This window comes from Enhydra lutris, unplaced genomic scaffold (assembly GCF_002288905.1).
Source record: "Enhydra lutris kenyoni isolate GAN:26980312 unplaced genomic scaffold, ASM228890v2 scaffoldscaffold82, whole genome shotgun sequence".
NCBI lineage: Eukaryota > Metazoa > Chordata > Mammalia > Carnivora > Mustelidae > Enhydra > Enhydra lutris.
In genome coordinates this window covers 2,400,667-2,419,280 of record NW_019154166.1, presented here as the reverse complement: position 1 = coordinate 2,419,280, position 18,614 = coordinate 2,400,667, and the positions used below count along the sequence as shown (strand labels likewise).

The window sequence follows — 18,614 nt, the reverse complement described above, 5'->3', positions numbered from 1 at the left end:
CCAGGGGGACTCCAGCCCGGACCCTGCGTCTGAGCGGTGGCTCCTTCCTGCCTGGCTTTGCCACCTGCACGCGCTGCTTGGCGCTCGCCCCCATGCCTCCCTTCCTGCGCCCCGCTCAGCCGCCCGGGCCCCCACCAACCTGTTGTAGTCCTCGTGCCAGGACGTGTTCTTCACGTCCAGGATGCCCCCACGGACAGCCCGCAGCATATTGAGATACTTGTGAAAGATGTCCTCGATCTCCAGCAAGTTCCGTGTGATCTGGGGCCCTTGGGTCCCGAAGAAACAGGGGAGCGGAGCCTGCTGGCCGTCCTCCCAGCGGGCGAAGTGGTACTGGCAGTCGCACACCTGAAACAAGGCCTGCATGAGGGGGACGCTGCTCCCTCTTCTGACCTTGTCAGGCCTGGGCACTCCAGCCAGCTTGGAGTGTCTAAAACACCAGGGACGGGGCACCTGGGTGGCTCATTGGGTAAGCCTGTGCCTTTGGCTCAGGTCATGATCTCAGGGTCCTGGGATCGAGCCCCGCATCGGGCTCTCTGCTCAGCAGGGAGCCTGCTTCCCCCTCTCTGCCTGCCTGTCTGCCTACTTGTGATCTCTCTCTCTGTCAAATACGTAAATAAAATCTTTTTAAAAATAAATAAATACACCACCAGGGAGGACCACCAGGAGCAAGGAGCTGCGGGAGGAGCTTTGGCCGACGAATGAACGGCGAGATACCAGGGCCCTGAGACTGGCAACAGTCTACACAGTCCTGGGAAAGAGCCTGCGGGGCTTGCGCCCCTCCCGCCCAACCCCCCGCCGGGTCCAGAGCCCCCTGGGACTCTGTTCTGCCTCCCCCAGGTCTGCCCACCTCAGTGAGGTCCTTGCAGCGCTGCACAAAGGCATCCACCTGGGCGAATATGCTGGTCTGATCCAGCACCCAGCCCCGGCTGGAGAACCTGCGTTCGCAGAAAGACGGACTGAATGCAGGCGGAGGGATGCCAGGGACCAGCCTCCCTATGCAAAGCTAGAACCAGGAGTCCAGGGAGGGGGGGCTTAGAAAAAGGGACCCCGAGATGCAGCTCTCCTGCAGAACTGAGGAAAAAAGGCAAGATGAGCAGACAAGCATCTCCATTCAGGAAGAAGGTTTGCACGTGACAGAATTTCGGGGAGGACGGTTACGAGAAGCAGCAGAACGGAGGGCCAGGAGCTAGGACAGCTATACCCAGAGAGGAAACGGGGACCAGGTCTAGGGAAACGGAATCCGTAGGCTTTTGAAAAGTGCAAGGGAGAGGGGCCGCTCTGGCTTCAGGAGGAACCATGGGGGTTAGAGACCCAGCCGGGGTCGGCGGGGACCAGGTCTCACTGGGTATGCATCTGCACGGCCCTCAGGTAGTGATCTTTCCAGGCTTGACAGCAGGTGATACAGCCCTGCAGGTCCTCCCTGCTGGAAGTGACATAGCCCTCGAAGATGCGGTCCAGAGAGATGGCGTGGCAGCACAAGCGAATGATCTCGTTGCTCATCTGCAGGAGGGACGGACAACCCCCGCTCGCGGTCCGAGTCTCCCCGCCGGCCTCAGGCCTTGGGTCTCAGCCTCCCAGGCTTGATTGCGCTCCTGATACCCAGCAGGTGTGGGTGGCGGTGGGGGGGTACCCCCTGGGGCTCTACCTGCACCCCCCCAACTCAGCCCAGCTCACTTCCCAGCGAGCACTCAGCCTGGGATCCGTCCTCCCCGCCTCCCCCGCCGCGCTTCCCCCCTTCTCAAAGGTCGTCTTCCCGCCTTGGCTACCCCATCCCAAAGTGAGCTGTGCGGCCCAGGCCCCAACACAGAGCACCCTGGGGTGGGAGAAGCAGGCAGAAGCCCATGGTCTCTGTCTGACCCCTGAGCCCTCCTCGCCCCTTTCACCGCATGCTTCCTACTGCATGAACTCCCGGGTCTCCAGCAAATCCGCTCGTGCCCCCCGCGCCCCCCACCCCGAGCACACACACACCTTCCGGAAGAGGGAGGTCAGCCTCTCCCGCGTGTTGTAGTGTGGAGAGTTGACCCAGATGATGCGGATGAGATTGATGAGCTTGGGGAGTTTACTGCAGATGTCTCTGGGCCGCATGTAGGCCAGCTCCTGGTAGGGCTCCTTCAGGATCGACAAGAACGTCAGGTTCGACTGCGCTTGCTGGGAACCATCCTGGCAGTGAAGAAGGATGGGGAGAGCAGACTTGGCCGTGGGCAAGAACTGGTTCAAAGCAAGCACCGCTGACCCGGGGAGGGGGGGGACCCGCCCTGAGCGGCCTCTCTCGAAACCTAGGAGCGAGCATCTCAGCTCTGCGGGGCCGCCAGACCGGGGTGCCCAGCTGTCTGCCCTCACTCGAGAGCTAGTTCCCACCACAGTGTCCCTGTGACTCTTCTCACGGTGAGCCTGTCCCCCCATTAGACCCCATTAGCTCGGGCTTTGTGTCCACTCCTCCGGTTCCCCAGCCAATGTCAGAATCCCACATGAGGTCTGTACTCACCAGCACCCCCGCTCACCTCATTTCATCCAGCGCCCTTACCCTGTTCTCCACCAGGCTTCTAGACTTCTCCACCTACCGTGGCTCAGCTCCCTTACCCCCGAGCGCCACATCCCACTGGGGGAGGGAAGCCCTCCACGCCCACATTCCGCAGAGCACCCTGCCTGCTGCTGTCCCCAACACTAACATAATCAGCTTGTCGTACTTGACTGAATTTATTTTTTTGTTGATATTTTATAGGATGATGTGCCAATCCATTCTTTTTGTTTTGTTTTGTTTTAAGATTCCATCTATTCATTTGACAGAGAGAGAGAGAGAAAGCAGAAGCAGGGGCGCAGCAGAGGGAGAGGGAGAAGCAGGCTATCCACCAAGCAGCGAGCCTGATGCGGGGCTCGATCCCAGGACCCCGGGATCATGAGGCGAGCCAAAGACAGACACCCAAACGACTGAGCCCCCCAGGTGCCCCTCGAATCTGTGTTTTGTGTATTTATCTTACAGTTCTCTTGGCTGACCACTGTGGGCTCCCCTTTGACCCCGTGCCATCTGGGGGTCCTGCTTTGTGCAAGCCTGGTTTTCTGAGCCGGACAGTAGGGGCTGGGCTCACAGAGGATGCTCCGTGTGGGTTGGAGTCTCCCTACCTACTCCGTGAGCTCCCTGGGACCCTGCGTCCCACCACGTTTGTACCCTCCCCAAGTGCAGGTCCAAACACTGGGGGCCCGCCTCCACTGTGGAGGACTCCGCTGGCTCCCTCTGCTTGCGCCCGACTAGCGACTGTCCCCACCGCTATCCCCCCGGCGCTAAGCCTCCGTCCTTAGGCCCGCTCACGCACCTGGATCTGCTGGGCCAGCTTCATAAAGGGCGCAAGGTAGGAGGACTTGGCAAGACGCAGGATGGACTCAATATGCTTCACGCCGTCCTTCACCAGCTGCTTACTGATGCCGGACAGGTCCATGCACCGGTTGCGCCAGAACTCAATCTCCTCCAGCGGACCTAAATTTTCTCCCATCTCCACAGACTCCTGGGCATTGAGCACCTCCTTTATCTGCCGGGTCCAGTGGATCATGGAGGCTGCGGGGGAGAATGCAAAACGCCTTACACTTCTCTGTGCTGCTCCCCAGTCGTGTCCTTCCCTCTGCCACCGACTGACTGACGACGCAGCCCTCCTAACCCGGCCCCTTTCTCTGCATCGGGCCCTCTCCTCTCCCGGAGCACCCACGACACCCTGGCACTGCCGGCCACTCACTCTCCAGCCGCTGTACCAGCTCCTTGTCCTTCACCACCACCTCGGGCGCCACGTTCATGGCCTCCGCAGGAATATAGAGCACGGTGTGCCCCTCCAGTTTGTACCGAGTATCTAAGGACAGGACAGGACCACGGAAGTTCACGGGGGGTGAGTTCATGCCATCCCAGCCGCGATCACAGCTCACGGACTGGGGCCCCGCTAGGATGGTGGATTTCAGGAGACCCGCCAAAAGAAATGATGACTCAGCATTTTTCGGGGCCAGGGTGGGGGGTGGCTATCAAGAGGGAAAATGACAGAAGGCAAGAGGGAACCCTCATTGAGGTAAAATAAGAGATGATTACAAAATAAGGTCAAAGAGCTGTACCATGTCCTCCACATTCTCTGGTGTGACACACACCTTCCCCTCAGGAAACCCCCCCCCCACCTGCATCTCCCCTTACCCCACGTGTACTCTTGGAAATATCCAACTCTACTTTTGGGCAGGTCTGGCCCACTTTCTACAGCAGAAAACTGCATCTGTACTGGAAGGCAGTTTCTGCTCCCTGAGCCACTCGTTCAACAAGCACATATGGGTGCCTTCTCCGTGCCACGGCGCACGGGCCCCCGGGATGATGCTCCCACCCGCCTCCTTCACCCTCCTGTCAGTGCAACACCGGAGAGAAACGAGGCCCTCGAGGTTTTCTGCTCACCTGTCAGGCAGGCCAAGAATCTGTGCAGATGAGAAGCAAAATGATTCCGGATGCTCTCGGGCCAGGTCGTGTTTGTAAAGATCTGGGGGGCAAAGACCCCACTGAGCAGCCGCAGCAGGGCTGGGATGTAGGAGCCCCGCACGGTCCCAAACTGCACAGTTGCCTCAAAGTTCTCCGGGGTGATGGGAACCGGTGCGCAGCGAATGAAGTAGACAATCTGGTTCTGAGTCTGCATGGAAGACAGTAGACGGGAGATGGGTCTCCAGCCCCCGCATGGCACACAGCGGAATCTGGGACGCCCATCGGGAACGCCTGGCTGAGTCCTTCGTTCCATCCCCTTAGCCTATCCTGATCCTTCCCCAAATGGAACGCGAAGGGCTTCCTATTTCTTTTGGGGACACAGTGGAGTCCATACCCAGACCGGCAGGGAGGAAATGCAGAGCGCGCGCCTTGAAGGTAGGGACTGTGTGTTCTGTCCTGCTTCACTCCAGGACCTCGCACGGTTGACGGGACGTGTTAGATACTCAGTGAATGTTGGGCGGGTTGGATAGAAGGAAAAGAATTGAATGGAGGAAGCCCTTGTAGCCAGAAACGAGAAAGAAAGGAGGTCAGAGGCGGCTGTCCGGGGTCTCCCATTTCGGCGGCACACCCCTGCCGCCCAATGTCTCATTCACCCCTCGGTCTGTCTTCTGGTGACTCTGTGTGGCTGGTGCTGATGTGCACATTCAGACACGGTGTGACCTTCTATTATCCCCTTAAAGTTCCTGACTTCTACATGCCTAGAAAAGCCATTCCTCCTGAAGATCAGATTCACTTCTCGTGTGTGCCTGCTTTTGTACCAGTTCTTTATAATGTATGTGACTTTTTTTTTAAAGATTTTATTTATTTATTTGACAGAGAGAGATCACAAGTAGACAGAGAGGCAGGCAGAGAGAGAGAGAGGAGGAAGCAGGCTTCTTGCTGAGCAGAGAGCCCGATGCGGGACTCGATCCCAGGACCCCGAGATCATGACCTGAGCCGAAGGCAGCGGCTTAACCCACTGAGCCACCCAGGCGCCTCTGTATGTGACTTTTAATAATGAAAATAAAGCACAAAGAAGAAATTTAATAATCACCCATCTTCCCACTACCCAGAGTTAAATTTTGGCATTTCGAGGTTTTTTTTTTTTTTCAAAAAGCTTAACACCATTATTTCTGTTAAAATGATATACATATGTAATGCCATATGATTTTACTCATGGGTGGTATTTAAGAAACAAAACAAATGAGGAAAGGGAAAAAGTGTGAGAGAGAAACCAAGAAACAGACTCTTGGGGCGCCTGCCAGCTCAGTGAGAAGAGCGGCGAGTCTTGGTCTCGGGGTCGTGAGTTCAAGCCCCACACTGGGTGTAGAGAGTACTCAAAAATAAAATCTTTAAAGTCTTACTGTTTAGGGGCGCCTGGGTGGCTCAGTTTTTAAGCATCTGCCTTCAACTCAGGTCATGATCCCAAATTCCTGGGATTGAGCCCCGCATCGGGCTCCCTGCTTCAGCCAGAAGCCTGCTTCTCCCTCTCCCACACCCTCTGCCTGTGTTCCCTCTCACTGTGTCTCTCTCTGTCAAATAAATAAATAAAATCTTAAAACAAAAAAAAAAAAAAGAAAAAGAAAGGAAGGTGAAGTAAGGCCTTAGCATTTAAAAATGAAGCCTTAGGGGCGCCTGGGTGGCTCAGACGTTACGCGTCTGCCTTTGGCTCAGGTCCTGATCCCAGGATCCTGGGATCGAGCCCGGCGTCAGGCTCCCGGCTCAGCGGGAAGCCTACTTCTCCCTCTCCCACTCCCCCTACTTGTGTTCCCTCTCTTGTTGTGTCTCTCTCTGTCAAATAAATAAAATCTTTAAAAATAAAAATAAATAAAACTAAACAAAAAAGAAGTCTTGTCATTTAAAAAATGACGTACATGTATTATAAATAACTGAAATACAGAAGAGTGTGACAGCTAAACTGTCATCTACAATTCCACCACCCAGACACACTGCTGTTCGCTTTACAGAAAATGTTATTCTAGACATCTTTCTACAGACCAACACGAACAGAACAAATTAAAGGTCATTGCAGAAAGGATCGTGCTATTTTTTATTAAAAGTATTAGATTTAGGGACGCCTGGGTGGCTCAGTAGGTTAAGCCTCTGCCTTCGGCTCAGGTCATGATCCCAGAGTCCCAGGATCGAGTCCCACATCAGGCTCCCAGCTCCGCGGGGAGTCTGCTTCTCTCTCTGACCTTCTCACCTCTCATGCTCTCTCTCTCTCAAATAAATAAAACCTTTTTAAAAAAAAATATTAGATTTAATTTTACTTGGTTTATTTTTTTCCTTTCTTTTAAAGATTGTATTCTTTATTTGACAGTGAGAGCGCGTCCATGAGTAGGGGGAGCAGCAGGCAAAGGCAGAGGGAGCAGTAGACTCCCCGGTGAGTGGGGAGCCCAGTGTGGGACTCGATCCCAGGACCCTGAGCCAAAGGCAGACGCTCCGCCGACTGAACCACCCAGGCGTCCCTACTTGGATTTAATAGAATAAAGACTCCGGTGTGAATAAAACACAGGCATCACCGAGCTTCAATAAGTGTTTCTTCACCAGCAAGAGAGACTTCTTTCTGAAAGACCTCTTTCTAAAATCATATGAGATTATTAAAACTATTGAGGTTCAGGGCACCTGGATGGCTCATTCGGTTGAGCATCCAATCCTTGGTTTCAGCTCAGGTCACGAGCTCAGGATCATGAGATCGAGCCCCGTAGTGGGGTCTGCACTCCGCCCAGAATCCACTTCTTCCCCTCTGCCCCTCCCCCTACTCGCATACTCTAAATAAATAAATAAAAACCTTTAAGAATTTTTGAGGTTCATTTTCCACTGCCTTTCAACGTGAGGTCCTAGTGACTGGCTGCTTTGAGAAACAAGGACACCAGCACCTCACCCCGGGTCTCCTGCTCAGCCCTGCTCTGTGTGTGTTATTTTGTTATATTTACCCTCTCCAGCGGCGGCATTTGCATGCCACAGCATAACAGCAATGCCCGTGGTCATTTAGTGCTGGTGTTTACTTAAATGAATTGAATGCTCGTAGATTCTCTATTCCCCAGTTCTTTATTTGGTTCTTTTTTTTTTTTTTTAAGATTTTATTTTTAAGTCGTCTCTCCACCCAACGTGGGGCTCAAATTCACAACCCTGAGATAAAGAGTTGCGCAATCTTCCAACGGAGCTGGGCAGCCCCCCAACCCCCCCACCCCCGTTTGGTTCATGGCTGAAGGGACTAGATTTTTCCACTGATTGCTTCATTTCTGTTTTATACGGCAGGGTTCTTTCAAGGTTGAAAAGGACGACGCACTCGTTGCCTACGTATTTGACCATCCCGGCTGGGAATGAAAACGTCGGGGGGCCCACTGCCCCTCCTGGAGAACTCTTTGAGGCTGTTCTCCCGGGAGATCGAAGAAGTCTGCTACCAGCCTCCTCTCCGTAGACCATTTGCATTTTTGACTAGAGGGCTAAATAATTCTTTCCCAAATTTTTATTTTGAAAATAATTCCAACTCACCGAAAAATTGCAAGAAAAGTGCAGTGAACAACATTCCCATCATCTGGAGGCACCGACTGTTCATGTTTTGCCCCACGTGTGCTCCAGGGCGACTCTCTCTCTCCCTCTCCCCACCAAGCTATTAGAGAGTGAGATGTCGCGCCACACTGCACCCTTAAATATGTTAGCACACGGCCCCCCCGAAATGAGGATCTTCTCCAATATACCCCACACTGTCATTACCACACTCAGAAAATTAAACTTCCTATAATGCCTTACACGATACACCAGACGTACTCAGCTCTCCCAGTGGTCCAGATAATGTCGTCTACAGCTGTTCTCTGCCACCCTGGACCCAACCCAGGATCGCACGGGGTCATCTGTCCTCAGTCCCCTCGAATTCTGCAGTCCCCGAGCCTTTGTCTTTCCTCTGTGGCATTGATCTTTCCAACGGTTCGGGCTGGTTGTTTTCCAAAATGTCCCTCGATTTGGATTCCTCTGATTGTTCCCTCATTATTCGATTCAAGTTGAATATTCTTGGCAGGAATGCCAGGTTGGTGATGTTCCTAAAGAATTAATTTCCTTGGAGTTTAGCGCTTGCCTAAGATGTGTGTTGGCATGACACGTCGCAAAACAAATTTCGCGGAAGGAAGTACCTGCTTTCAAGCCCCCCATTCAGCTCCTGCTGCGGGTCTGGGACATTCTTTGTATCTTCTTGAAACTTACATTGTTTCCTTCCTCGGGGCTCTGTATTAGATCACCCTGTCTCGTTAACTTTTCCCTAATTATGTTGTCATTGGCTTTCTCTTCCCCGCGCCCTGTAATTATCTCGAGCCTCCCTTTTGCGGCAACTCACACTTGCAGCAACAGCCGGTCAGTGCCTTGCTGTTTCTAACCCACGCGTTTGCGAGCATGCAGCTTTATTTCCTAAGATCTGCAATCTCCCTTTTCTCTCTCTCTCTCATATGGCAGCATTTCGTCTCTCTGTGTTTGAAAAATTGAATTCACGCTCTTAGTAAGTCGTACTGGAACCTGGTGCTGGTGGATTTCCTTCTGCTCCCCTGTTCTCTGCCTGCTTTGTTCCAGGTTTTTGCCCTCGATGTAAGACGCTTCCCGTTGCCATGTAATTTCTGTCTTCATGCTTGAGCAGCTCCGCGAATCCGTCCTGCTCTGCTCTGCCGTCTGCTGGGTGATTCCTTGATGTCCTGCTCTGAGAGCCCAGTTCCTTCTCCCCACCTCGAAGTGAAAGGGAAAGGACTGGGTCTTTTACGTCCTGTTCACTTCTCTCTAGCCTAAGAGAAATACATGACAGGATGGGCAGGGGGTTAAGGCGCATCTCAGACAGTGTAAAATCTTTGTTAAAAATACCTGGGCTCCTTCTCCCTTTCCAGATGTTGTTCAATGTCCAGCTGAAGTTCCCATCTTGCTGGGGGTCCACCATTTCCATGGGGAGGACGGTGTCCCTAACTCAGTGCACAGACCTTTCATTGGTCACCTCCTTTTTAAGTTGATTAGATTAGATCACGCTTCTTCTCTACTCTTGAGTGTGTCCTTCTCTTTCTCTTTCTTCTTCCTCCCCTTCCTCTTCCTCCTCCTCCTTCACTTCTTCTTCTGGTTTTACTTCTTGCCCATTTTATCAAGAGTAATAATTTTTTAAGGAACTTTCAATGGGCCGTCTTTTCTTTTTTTTAAAGATTTTATTTATTTATTTGACAGATAGAGATCACAAGTAGGCAGAGAGAGAGGAGGAAGCGGGCTCCCTGCGGAGCAGAGAGCCCGATGTGGGGATCATGACCTGATCCAAAGGCAGAGGCTTTAACCCACTGAGCCACCCAGGCGCCCCTCAATGGGCCGTCTTATCCCAAAAGTACACCCGGAAGTCCGCGATCTTAAGTATATGTCAGCACACCAAATAAATTTTCTTCAGCTTCATTAAGGCAGAATTTGACAAATAAAAAGCTGTATATATTTAAGGGGTACAACTTGATGTTTTGATATACATAAACATTGTGAAAGGATCACCACAATCAAGCTAATTCATATGTCCAGCATTTCACGAGGTCCCATTGTCTTTTCCTGTGTGTGTGTGTGTGTGTGTGCAGTGAGAACACTTAAGATTCACCCTCTCAGTAAACATCATGTATAACACAGTATTATTTTTTCCCTAGATTCCACATATAAGTGAGATCCTATAGCATTTGTCTTTCTGACTTATGTCACCTAGCATAATGGCCTCGAGTTCCATCAGGTTTTTGCAAACGGCAAGATTTTCCTTCTCGTTGCCGAATACTATTCCACTGCATGTGGACAGAATTTTGTTCATCCTTCCATCCATCAACAGACACCCGGGCTGTCCCCATGCCTTGGCTGTTGTAAATAGCGCCGCTGCGAACTTCTCGAGGCAGTCCTTTCATTTCCTCTGGCCGTGTACCCAGAGGTGGATTGCTGGATCACAGGGTGGTCCTATTTTTAAATTTTTGAGGAATGTCCACACCATTTTCCTTAGTGGCGGCACCAGCTTACAATCCCTCCGACAGCGCATAAGGGTTCCCCCTTCTCCACATCTTCTCCGACAGGCGTTATCTCTTGTGTTTTTGATGCCAGCGATTCTAACAGGTGGGAGATGGCATCTCGCTATGATTTTGATTTGCATTTCCCTGATGAGTGATCTGGAACGCTTTCTCCAATACCCGTTGGCCATTTCTGTGTCTTCTTCGAAAAAAATGTCCCTTCAATCCTTCTGCTCATTTTTTTATCAGATTGTTTGCTCTTTTTGCCACTGAGTTGTAGGAGTTTTTTTTTTTTATATATATATATTTTGGATATTAACCTCTTACCAGATCTAGGATTCGTACTTATTTTCTCCCATGCCTTATGTTGCCTTTTCATTTTGTGGATGGAAGAAGCCTTGCTAGGCAGAAGCTTTTTAATTTGATGTGGTCCCACTTGCTTGGTTTTGCTTGGTTGCCTTTGGTTTTGGTGTCAGAAATTCCACACCCTCTGACCAACATCGCCTTGTTTCCCCCTCACCCCAGCTAAATAGATTTTTAATGGAAAACTTTGTTTTCCAAATCTCCCAGTCCTATTCATTGAATAATCCATTCTTCCCCACAGATTTTTAAATGGAATTTTTATAGAAAATGATTACATATATGCGTCTATATTTGTGTCTTTAATGTTGTGCCTATGATATATATTCCTGGCCCAGGACAACTCTGTTTTATTTTTATTTTATCTTATATTAATTTTATTTGATGGAGGCTCCATGCCCAACACAGGGCTTGAACTCATGACCCTGAGATGGACTCACATGTTCCACCAACTGAGCCTGCCGGGCGCCCAGCTCTGTTTTAATCACTACAGTTAGATACGAGATTTCCATATTCACAGCTCTCCTTCAGTACTTTCCTTCTTCATCGTGTTCTTTTGTCCTTTTCCTGCATTTTTCTGGATGTATCTTAAAATCTTTACACAAGAGATCTGGGGACTGTGGCACTTTGATTGGAGTTGCGTTAAAATGGTGCATTTGTTTGGACGGAATGATCTTTATAATCAAGATTCCACTTAGAAACAGGATATGGCTCACTGTGTAGTCAGATTTTCTGACAAGGCCTGCAACACAGTTGCTTTCTTTCATATAAATCCTACACATTTTTGCAAATTTTTGTTCCTTTTATGAATGGGATCTTTTTTTGTTTCTCTTTTTTCCCATGTCATCTTATAGCTGATGATTGCCCATGGAGAGGAAAAAGCGACAGTCTGTTTTTGCTCTTGTTTAATCTGGAACATTCCACAAGTCGTGTCACCACACTGGGCCACACTCACGTTTTTTATCGTTTCGATTTTTGTACGTGTGCTGCCAATAAAAACAATGCAAAAGCCTCTCTCTTTTCCAACATTTTATTTCAGAAACACCAAACATGTAGGAGAGTTATGAGAATTTAACAATAACGACCTGTACCCCTGCCGCCCGGAGCCTACCGCGAATGTTCGACTGTACACCTGTCCGTTAACCGTCTCCCTCCTGGTGGTTTACCCCTCGCTAGCGGATCTTCCACATTGTCAACGGTTATCTACCTAGTCTGTGCAGCCCTTCCCTAGCTCCCCGGAGCGAGGCCGGACCGCTAGCCTAACATACGAGGCTGTCCACACACTGCCCCCCCAACCATTTCAGGATCATATCCCAAAGCTCTTCTTCTCACATAAAGTATTCTTTACCAGAACAGCTCTTACCCAGACTCGCTGAAATCCCATTTACCTTTCCTCTCCAGCTGAAATGTCACCTCCGTCGCCGAGCCCCTGCAAGCCGTCTGCTGGCTCTCTCAGTTGTCCCCATCAACCTCCCATAAAGCCCTGCCCATGGCATCATAACACAGTCAATATTCTGTACGTGTCCATCTTCTCCACTAGACCATGAGATCACCAAAACCAAAACCCTCCTTATTTCTCCTCTGTATCCCACTGCCAAGCCGGATTCCTGACACACCGTGAGGCTCAAGAGACCTCCAGTCCAGGAGCTAAGACTCCAAGATGACGGAGATAGGCATGACCCTCAGCTCTCTGGCAGGCCGCCTCAGAGTCGGGGGAGCAGGGTACCCACCTGCACAGGCATGCCCAGATCTAGCTTCAGCCCCATATAGGGGTCGATGTAGATGGTGAGGATGACCTCTGAAGGGTCCTGGGCAAAGTGTTCCAGAATGGCGTCGTGCTCGGCTGTCCAGACGGCATCCGCTAGTCCCGTCAGCACAGCTCGGGACCGGAAAAGGGGCTTCTACAGAAGGAGGGCAGAGAGCCGAGGCAGGTACAGCCGTTAGGATGAGTCATTTCTCCCACTCACAAGTGCCCATGAGGACATGGGAGACGGAGACGGGAAGTCAGAGGGGTCGGGAACAGTGAACAGAAGGCTGACAATGAACTGAGTGATAGGCTTCAAGCTTCTGAAGAAACAAAACAATCATATTCCCTTGCTTCTGCAAGTAAAACTAGACGAGATCACTAGAGGGAAAGTGGGGGATAGTATCTTCCCAAGAGATCTCCTTTATGCCTGTGGTTGTAAAAACACATCGTCAAGCAATCCTCAACCTCAAAGTAAAACTAAGTCGAGGGAACCTGTAGGATATTAGCCTAAAGCAAGCAACCAGGAGCAAAGATGCCATGCCACAGAAAAGGATAAGGCCGCAGCCTCTCTGGGGTATCAAAGTAAAATGAGATATCCCGGGAAAGCCAACTGGCATAGGAGAGAAGAAGAAGGGAGGGGAAAAGACAAGACTGGGAAATATCAAAGAACACATCAATTCAATGAAAAATAAATTATAATTGATAACTTGGAAAAATTTCATCTGTAGAGCTCCACTAATAAATTCAGGAAACTTGGGGCACCTGGCTGGCTCAGTCAGAGGAACACAGGGCTCTTGATCTCAGGGTCGTGACTTCAAGCCCCACTTGGATATAGAGATTACTAAAGAAAATAAATAAGCTTTAAATATTTTAGGAAACTAGAAGACGCGAAGATGAACGGGGGGAGTCACCTTGTCCTTCTCCCAGTTCTCCTGGAAGATGAGAAGGAAGTCTCTTTCACTTAACATTTCCAAGTCAAGAAAACTTGGTGCTCTAAGAAGGCCCCACATAAACACGCAGACAAACCTATGAGGTGTGAATCATGTCACGTCATTGAACTCAGAAAGCAAAAGTATGAAAAAACGTCCAATTTCACTTGAAATCAAAGAAATACAATTAAAAATAGCAAAGATAGGGCGTTTATGGCTACACTGCTAACACGCAGACCTGGAAAACGCTTGCAGCTCGTGTGAGGCCAGAATGCGCAATTCATCTGGAAGACAGCCGAGCGGCACACACTGAACTAGCCCCAGTGTGACTCCAGGTGGGGAGACAAAGAAGCAAAAGCTTCGAGAACTGTCCCTCACTTAAAGCCCTTCTCCTCCTGCAGGGGGGGGGGGGGGCACCGACAACTTTGTCCTTTACTCAGTGGAACAGATTTATGGTGAGCAGGAGAGAGTAAGCAGAAGCAAGTGACAGACTGAACAGAATTCCTCATACTGGGGCGCCTGGGTGGCTCAGTGGGTTAAAGCCTCTGCCTTCGGCTTGGGTCGTGATCCTGGGGTTCTGGGATCGAGCCCCGCATCAGGCTCTCTGCTCAGCAGGAAGCCTGCTTCCCCCTCTCTCTCTGCCTGCCTCTCTGCCTACTTGTGATCTCTCTCTGTGTCAAATAAATAAATAAAATCTTAAAAAAAAAAAAATTCCTCATTCGCCATTTTAACAACTGAGCCTCTGATTCACCGGTTATCGGGGAGGAATATCTCGGCGGAAAAGCCTAACTTACCACATCCACCTCGGGCTCCTGGAATTCTTCCTTCTCTACCTCGGGTTCCTCCAACTGTGGCTCTGGGAAGAATAAAAATTCCAAGATGAAGGCATTCCTTCAAAACTGAAACCCAGAGTCACCCCATGACCTCCCCCTACTCCACTGCTGGGTGTGTCCCCGAGAGCACTGGAGGCAGGACTCCAAGAGCCGCTCCGAGCTCCCTGCTCCCAGAAGCAACCTTCCCAGCAGCCAGAAGGTGGAAACAACCCAAGTGCCCATCGACAGACGATGGGTCTACAGAGGGCAGTGGACCGGGACTCCGCTATGAAAAGAAACGGAGCCTCCGAGCCTCTGAGCCTCAACACGGACAAGCCTTGAAAATGTGACATGAGGTGAAAGAAGCCAGTCCTGAGAGACCGCGGGCGGGGTGACTCCATTTACGTGAAATGTTTAGAATCAGCAAAGCCACAGAGACAGGAAGTGGACTGGTGGTCAGCAGGCTATGTGGGGGAGGGGCTGCTAAAAAAGCCTGGCCTCTGGTGTGGTGAGGACACAGGGTCACCCAGGGGTGGCTCAGTCGGGTGAGCATTTGACTCTCCATTTCAGCTCAGGTCATGATCTTCGGGCGGTGAGATCTAGGCCCCTGTCAGGCTCTGCACTGAGTGTGGAGCCTGCTTGAGATCCTCCCACTTTCCCTCTCTCCCTGCCCCTCCCTCCCTCCCGCACATGCACTTTCAGTCTCCAAAACAAAAACAAAAACATATCGGGTTATCTGGTGCCAATTTTTCAAGGCGCTTGATGTGGCTTTCTTGGTGGGAGCTGATGAAATATACGCTTGGTGGTGCTGGTTGAAAAGCTTTGTGTACCCCCCAAATCAGGGAAGTGCTCTTGAAAGGGGTGAATTTTACAGTAAGTGAATTCTATCTCCGTTTTCTTGAAAAGCTGATGAGGGAGGAGGAGCAGAGTTGGGGGGGCATGAAGGCGGGCAGTGCAGTGTTAAGGTTATCCTGGGGGGTAGGGGGGTGGCATTCAGCTTCCGGCCTTCCTTGATCTTCCCACGCGGACAAGTCCCACCCACGGAAAGCAGCCTCTCTCCAAACCAAGACCAGGCCGAGGGCACTCATTCCCACGGCACCCACTCTGCTCACCCGTAATCCCCAGAAGGGCCTTTTTCTACCTCCAGATCTGTAGCTGACACGGGAGATGGGTAGAACCAGTGGGTTTCCCATCTGCCGTGGGCTAAAAAGAAGAAATGAGATGGAACCAGAGAACCTTGGGGGACAGGACCCTCCAGCTTCCAGAAAGAAACACTAAGAGGGAGGTGCGCCTGGGGGGCTCCGTTGGTAAAGCAGCTGCCTTCGGCTCAGGTCATGATCTCAGGGTCCTGGGATAGAGCCCCACATCAGTCTCCCTACTCAGCAGGGAGTCTGTGTCTCCCTCCTCCTCTGCCCCTCCCCCTGCTTGTGTTCAAGCCCCCCCCTAATAAATAGAATCTTTACTTCAAAAGCTTTTCAGGGGTGCCTGGGTGGCTCAGTGGGTTAAAGCCTCTGCCTTCAGCTCAGGTCATGATCCCAGGGTCCTGGGATCGACCCCCACATCAGGCTCTCTGCTCAGCAGAGCGCCTGCTTCCTCCTTTCTCTCTCTGCCTGCCTCTCTGCCTACTTGTGATCTGCCATATAAATAATTTTTTTTTTAAAAATCTTTTAGGGGCGCCAGGGTGGCTCAGTGGGTTAAAGCCTCTGCCTTCGGCTCAGGTCATGATCCCAGGGTCCTGGGATCGAGCCCCACATCGGGCTCTCTGCTCAGTGGGGAGCCTGCTTCCCTTCCTCTCTCTCTCTCTCTGCCTGCCTCTCTGCCTACTTGTGATCTGTCTGTCAAATAATAAATAAATAAATAAATAAAATCTAAAAAAAAAAAATAAAAAAAATAAAAAAAAATAAAATAAAAAATCTTTTAAAAAATAAAAAATAAAAAGCTTTTCAAATTAGAAATATGGAATTATAAACCTGTCCTTCTTTTCTTCTTAATATTTTATTTTTTTAAGACCTTATTTGACAGAGAGAGCTCACAAGTAGGCAGAGAGAGAGAGGGAAGCAGGCTCCCTGCTGAGCAGAGAGCCCGATGCAGGGCTCAATCCCAGGACCTGAGATCACGACCTGAGCCGAAGGCAGAGGCTTAACCCACTGAGCCACCCAGGTGCCCCTCCTTCTTCTCTTCTTAATGGGAATGGAGAAACACTCAAGGAAGGAAAGGTTGTGAATACAGACCGTTGGCCCACCTTTACCAAGAAGCGTCTTCGACCCTCTTTCCACCCATCTATGAGAGCAGATAACACCTGCTATCACAAATACCACAGACCAGGTGGCTTATAAACACCAGACACTTATTTCTCACGCTTCTGAAGGCCTGAAGTCCTAGATCAGGATGCTGGCCTGGTCCCTGGAAGCCTTCTTCTGGGGCACGGGCTTCTCGTGGTGTTCTCACACGGAAGAACGGGGCCAGGGATCTCAGAACCAGTTTCCTAAAGCACTTATCCTGGCCACGACATGGTGTAAGCACTTCCCATGACATAAGCACCTCTCAAAGGCCTTGCCCACTAATCTCATCACATTGGGCAGTAGGATTTCAACATACAAATTTGTTGGGGGGTGGGGAGGGGGGAAACCACAAACACTTGGACATAGCAGGCCCCCTGTCTCCAGTGGGACAGGACTCAATCCCTACCCAACCCCAAAGGTGACAGGGATTGCTGTGTGCTCTGGGGCTGGCAGAGAGGCCCCAGGCCTCTCTGAACGTCTGCTGGGGTTATGCATCAAACAATAAAAGGCTTAGAGCTCAGAAAGCCCCAGGATCTTTGTATTTGCTGGTTAGTGCTTTCATCTAGAATCTCCTTCCCTTCCGCCACTGGAGGGTTCTCCAAACTGAACCTCCTGCATCTCCTGCTTCCCCCCTGTGCTCCAGGCCACCCAACCTCTGGGAGCCGGTCCCCCTTGCAATGCTTCCAAGAGAATTGCCGGTTTCTAGCGTCTGGATCCTAGGGACCCCGCAGATCCCGGACCCTTCTCCCACACCCATGTCTAATCTCCCCGCTGTTAATATCAAAAGGAGATTCCATTCCTCTCCCTCTCGACAAGCTGCCAGCCATGAGAAGAAGACCCATGGAAAAGAGGAGGCCTGTGCTTAGTTCATAGTCGTATCCGCATGGGCCGGTGCTCCTAAGGGACAGCCCAGGGACACCAAACCTTCCAACCCACAGGGCCGGAGTCCCTCGGATCTAAGCCGCAGGAGGCAGCCTCTTTAAACTCTTTTCTCCCCCACCCCCATGGAGACATCAGGCTGCTTTTCTCGTGGCCCTGAACCCGACCCCCTGAGCCGACCGACGCCCCTGCCAAAATGGAAGGCAGGGCTACAGAGCTTGAAACAGATGGGAGAAAGCAGCCGTCAGGCTTAGGATTCAAAGGGTGGCAAAGCAGGCGGTCTCCATGGTGATGGGCTTAATGGGAGAAAAACATTATTTGTTTTGCCACCCAGGGTGAAAATGGGAAGAAGGAAGAGATCAAACCCTCTTCGGTGTGGTAGGAGGAACCCCGAGGCAGAGGCCAAGTTAAAGCACCGGCTGGTGAGCTCTTGGTGCATTTGCGGGGGAAGGCGGACACAGAAGAAGGACCCCAGCAGCAGGCCTGAGAGTCCACCGACCCCCAGCTTCTAACCCAGAAGCAACAGCCCTCGGATCCTCTTTAAACGCAAACACTCTGCCTCTGAGCTCGACCCCAGCAGGTACCCACCAGGCTCCTCCTTGAGGGCCTCAGGCTCCGGCTGGGGCTCCTCGGAGGGCAGGAGGCTCTCCTCGGCCTGCGAGGCCAGCACCTCCTGGGTAGTTCTCCTGCCGGTGCCTCCACGGCCACTGCTTGCCCGGGCGCTCACTTTCTGCTTCTTCTCCGCTTTGCTGGACATGGTGTGGGCAGGACCTGCAGGCATGCGGGCAGCTGGGGGTCGACCACCTGAGCCACCCCCACCTCCGCCCCCCATACCCTGTCTGCTCTGAATACACAAACTGAGACCCCCCCAACTTCGTATCATAATCTCATCTGGGGATACCCACACCCTGCGCCGTGGACCACAAGGCACCTTGCAGACCCCACTCCTTTCCCTGGAGAATCCCACTTTCTTCAGAGCATTCAGTCCAAAAGCAGTGAGTCCCTTAAAGGCTTTGGGAATGAATGGAAGCTGAAGACAGTAGCCTCTAACAGACACCCCGCTAAGAAGGGTTTAGGAACCCGTCTCTCTGCCCAGAAGTGTGGGAACAGAAGATCAGGAGGGAAAAAACCTATAAGCTGCGAT

The 18,614-nt window shown here is 51.3% G+C and overlaps 1 protein-coding gene across 2 annotated transcripts in view; it reads right to left on the bottom strand.

Moving 5' to 3' along the window:
• The window catches only part of LOC111161163 (dynein axonemal heavy chain 2), a 77,179-nt gene extending 58,928 nt beyond the window's left edge, over positions 1-18,251 (bottom strand). The window contains exons 1-10 of one of the 2 annotated variants that reach the window (XM_022524700.1): positions 18,059-18,251; positions 14,292-14,353; positions 12,552-12,722; positions 4,415-4,643; positions 3,726-3,836; positions 3,312-3,550; positions 1,969-2,160; positions 1,343-1,500; positions 848-935; positions 140-345 (exon numbers count right to left, since the gene is read on the bottom strand). In XM_022524700.1, coding sequence (XP_022380408.1) covers positions 140-345; positions 848-935; positions 1,343-1,500; positions 1,969-2,160; positions 3,312-3,550; positions 3,726-3,836; positions 4,415-4,643; positions 12,552-12,722; positions 14,292-14,353; positions 18,059-18,251 — 1,649 coding nt within the window. The remainder of the gene's footprint in view (positions 1-139; positions 346-847; positions 936-1,342; positions 1,501-1,968; positions 2,161-3,311; positions 3,551-3,725; positions 3,837-4,414; positions 4,644-12,551; positions 12,723-14,291; positions 14,354-18,058) is intronic. The other variant, XM_022524701.1, reaches the window with a different exon arrangement.
• Between the last annotated feature and the right edge of the window lie 363 nt (positions 18,252-18,614).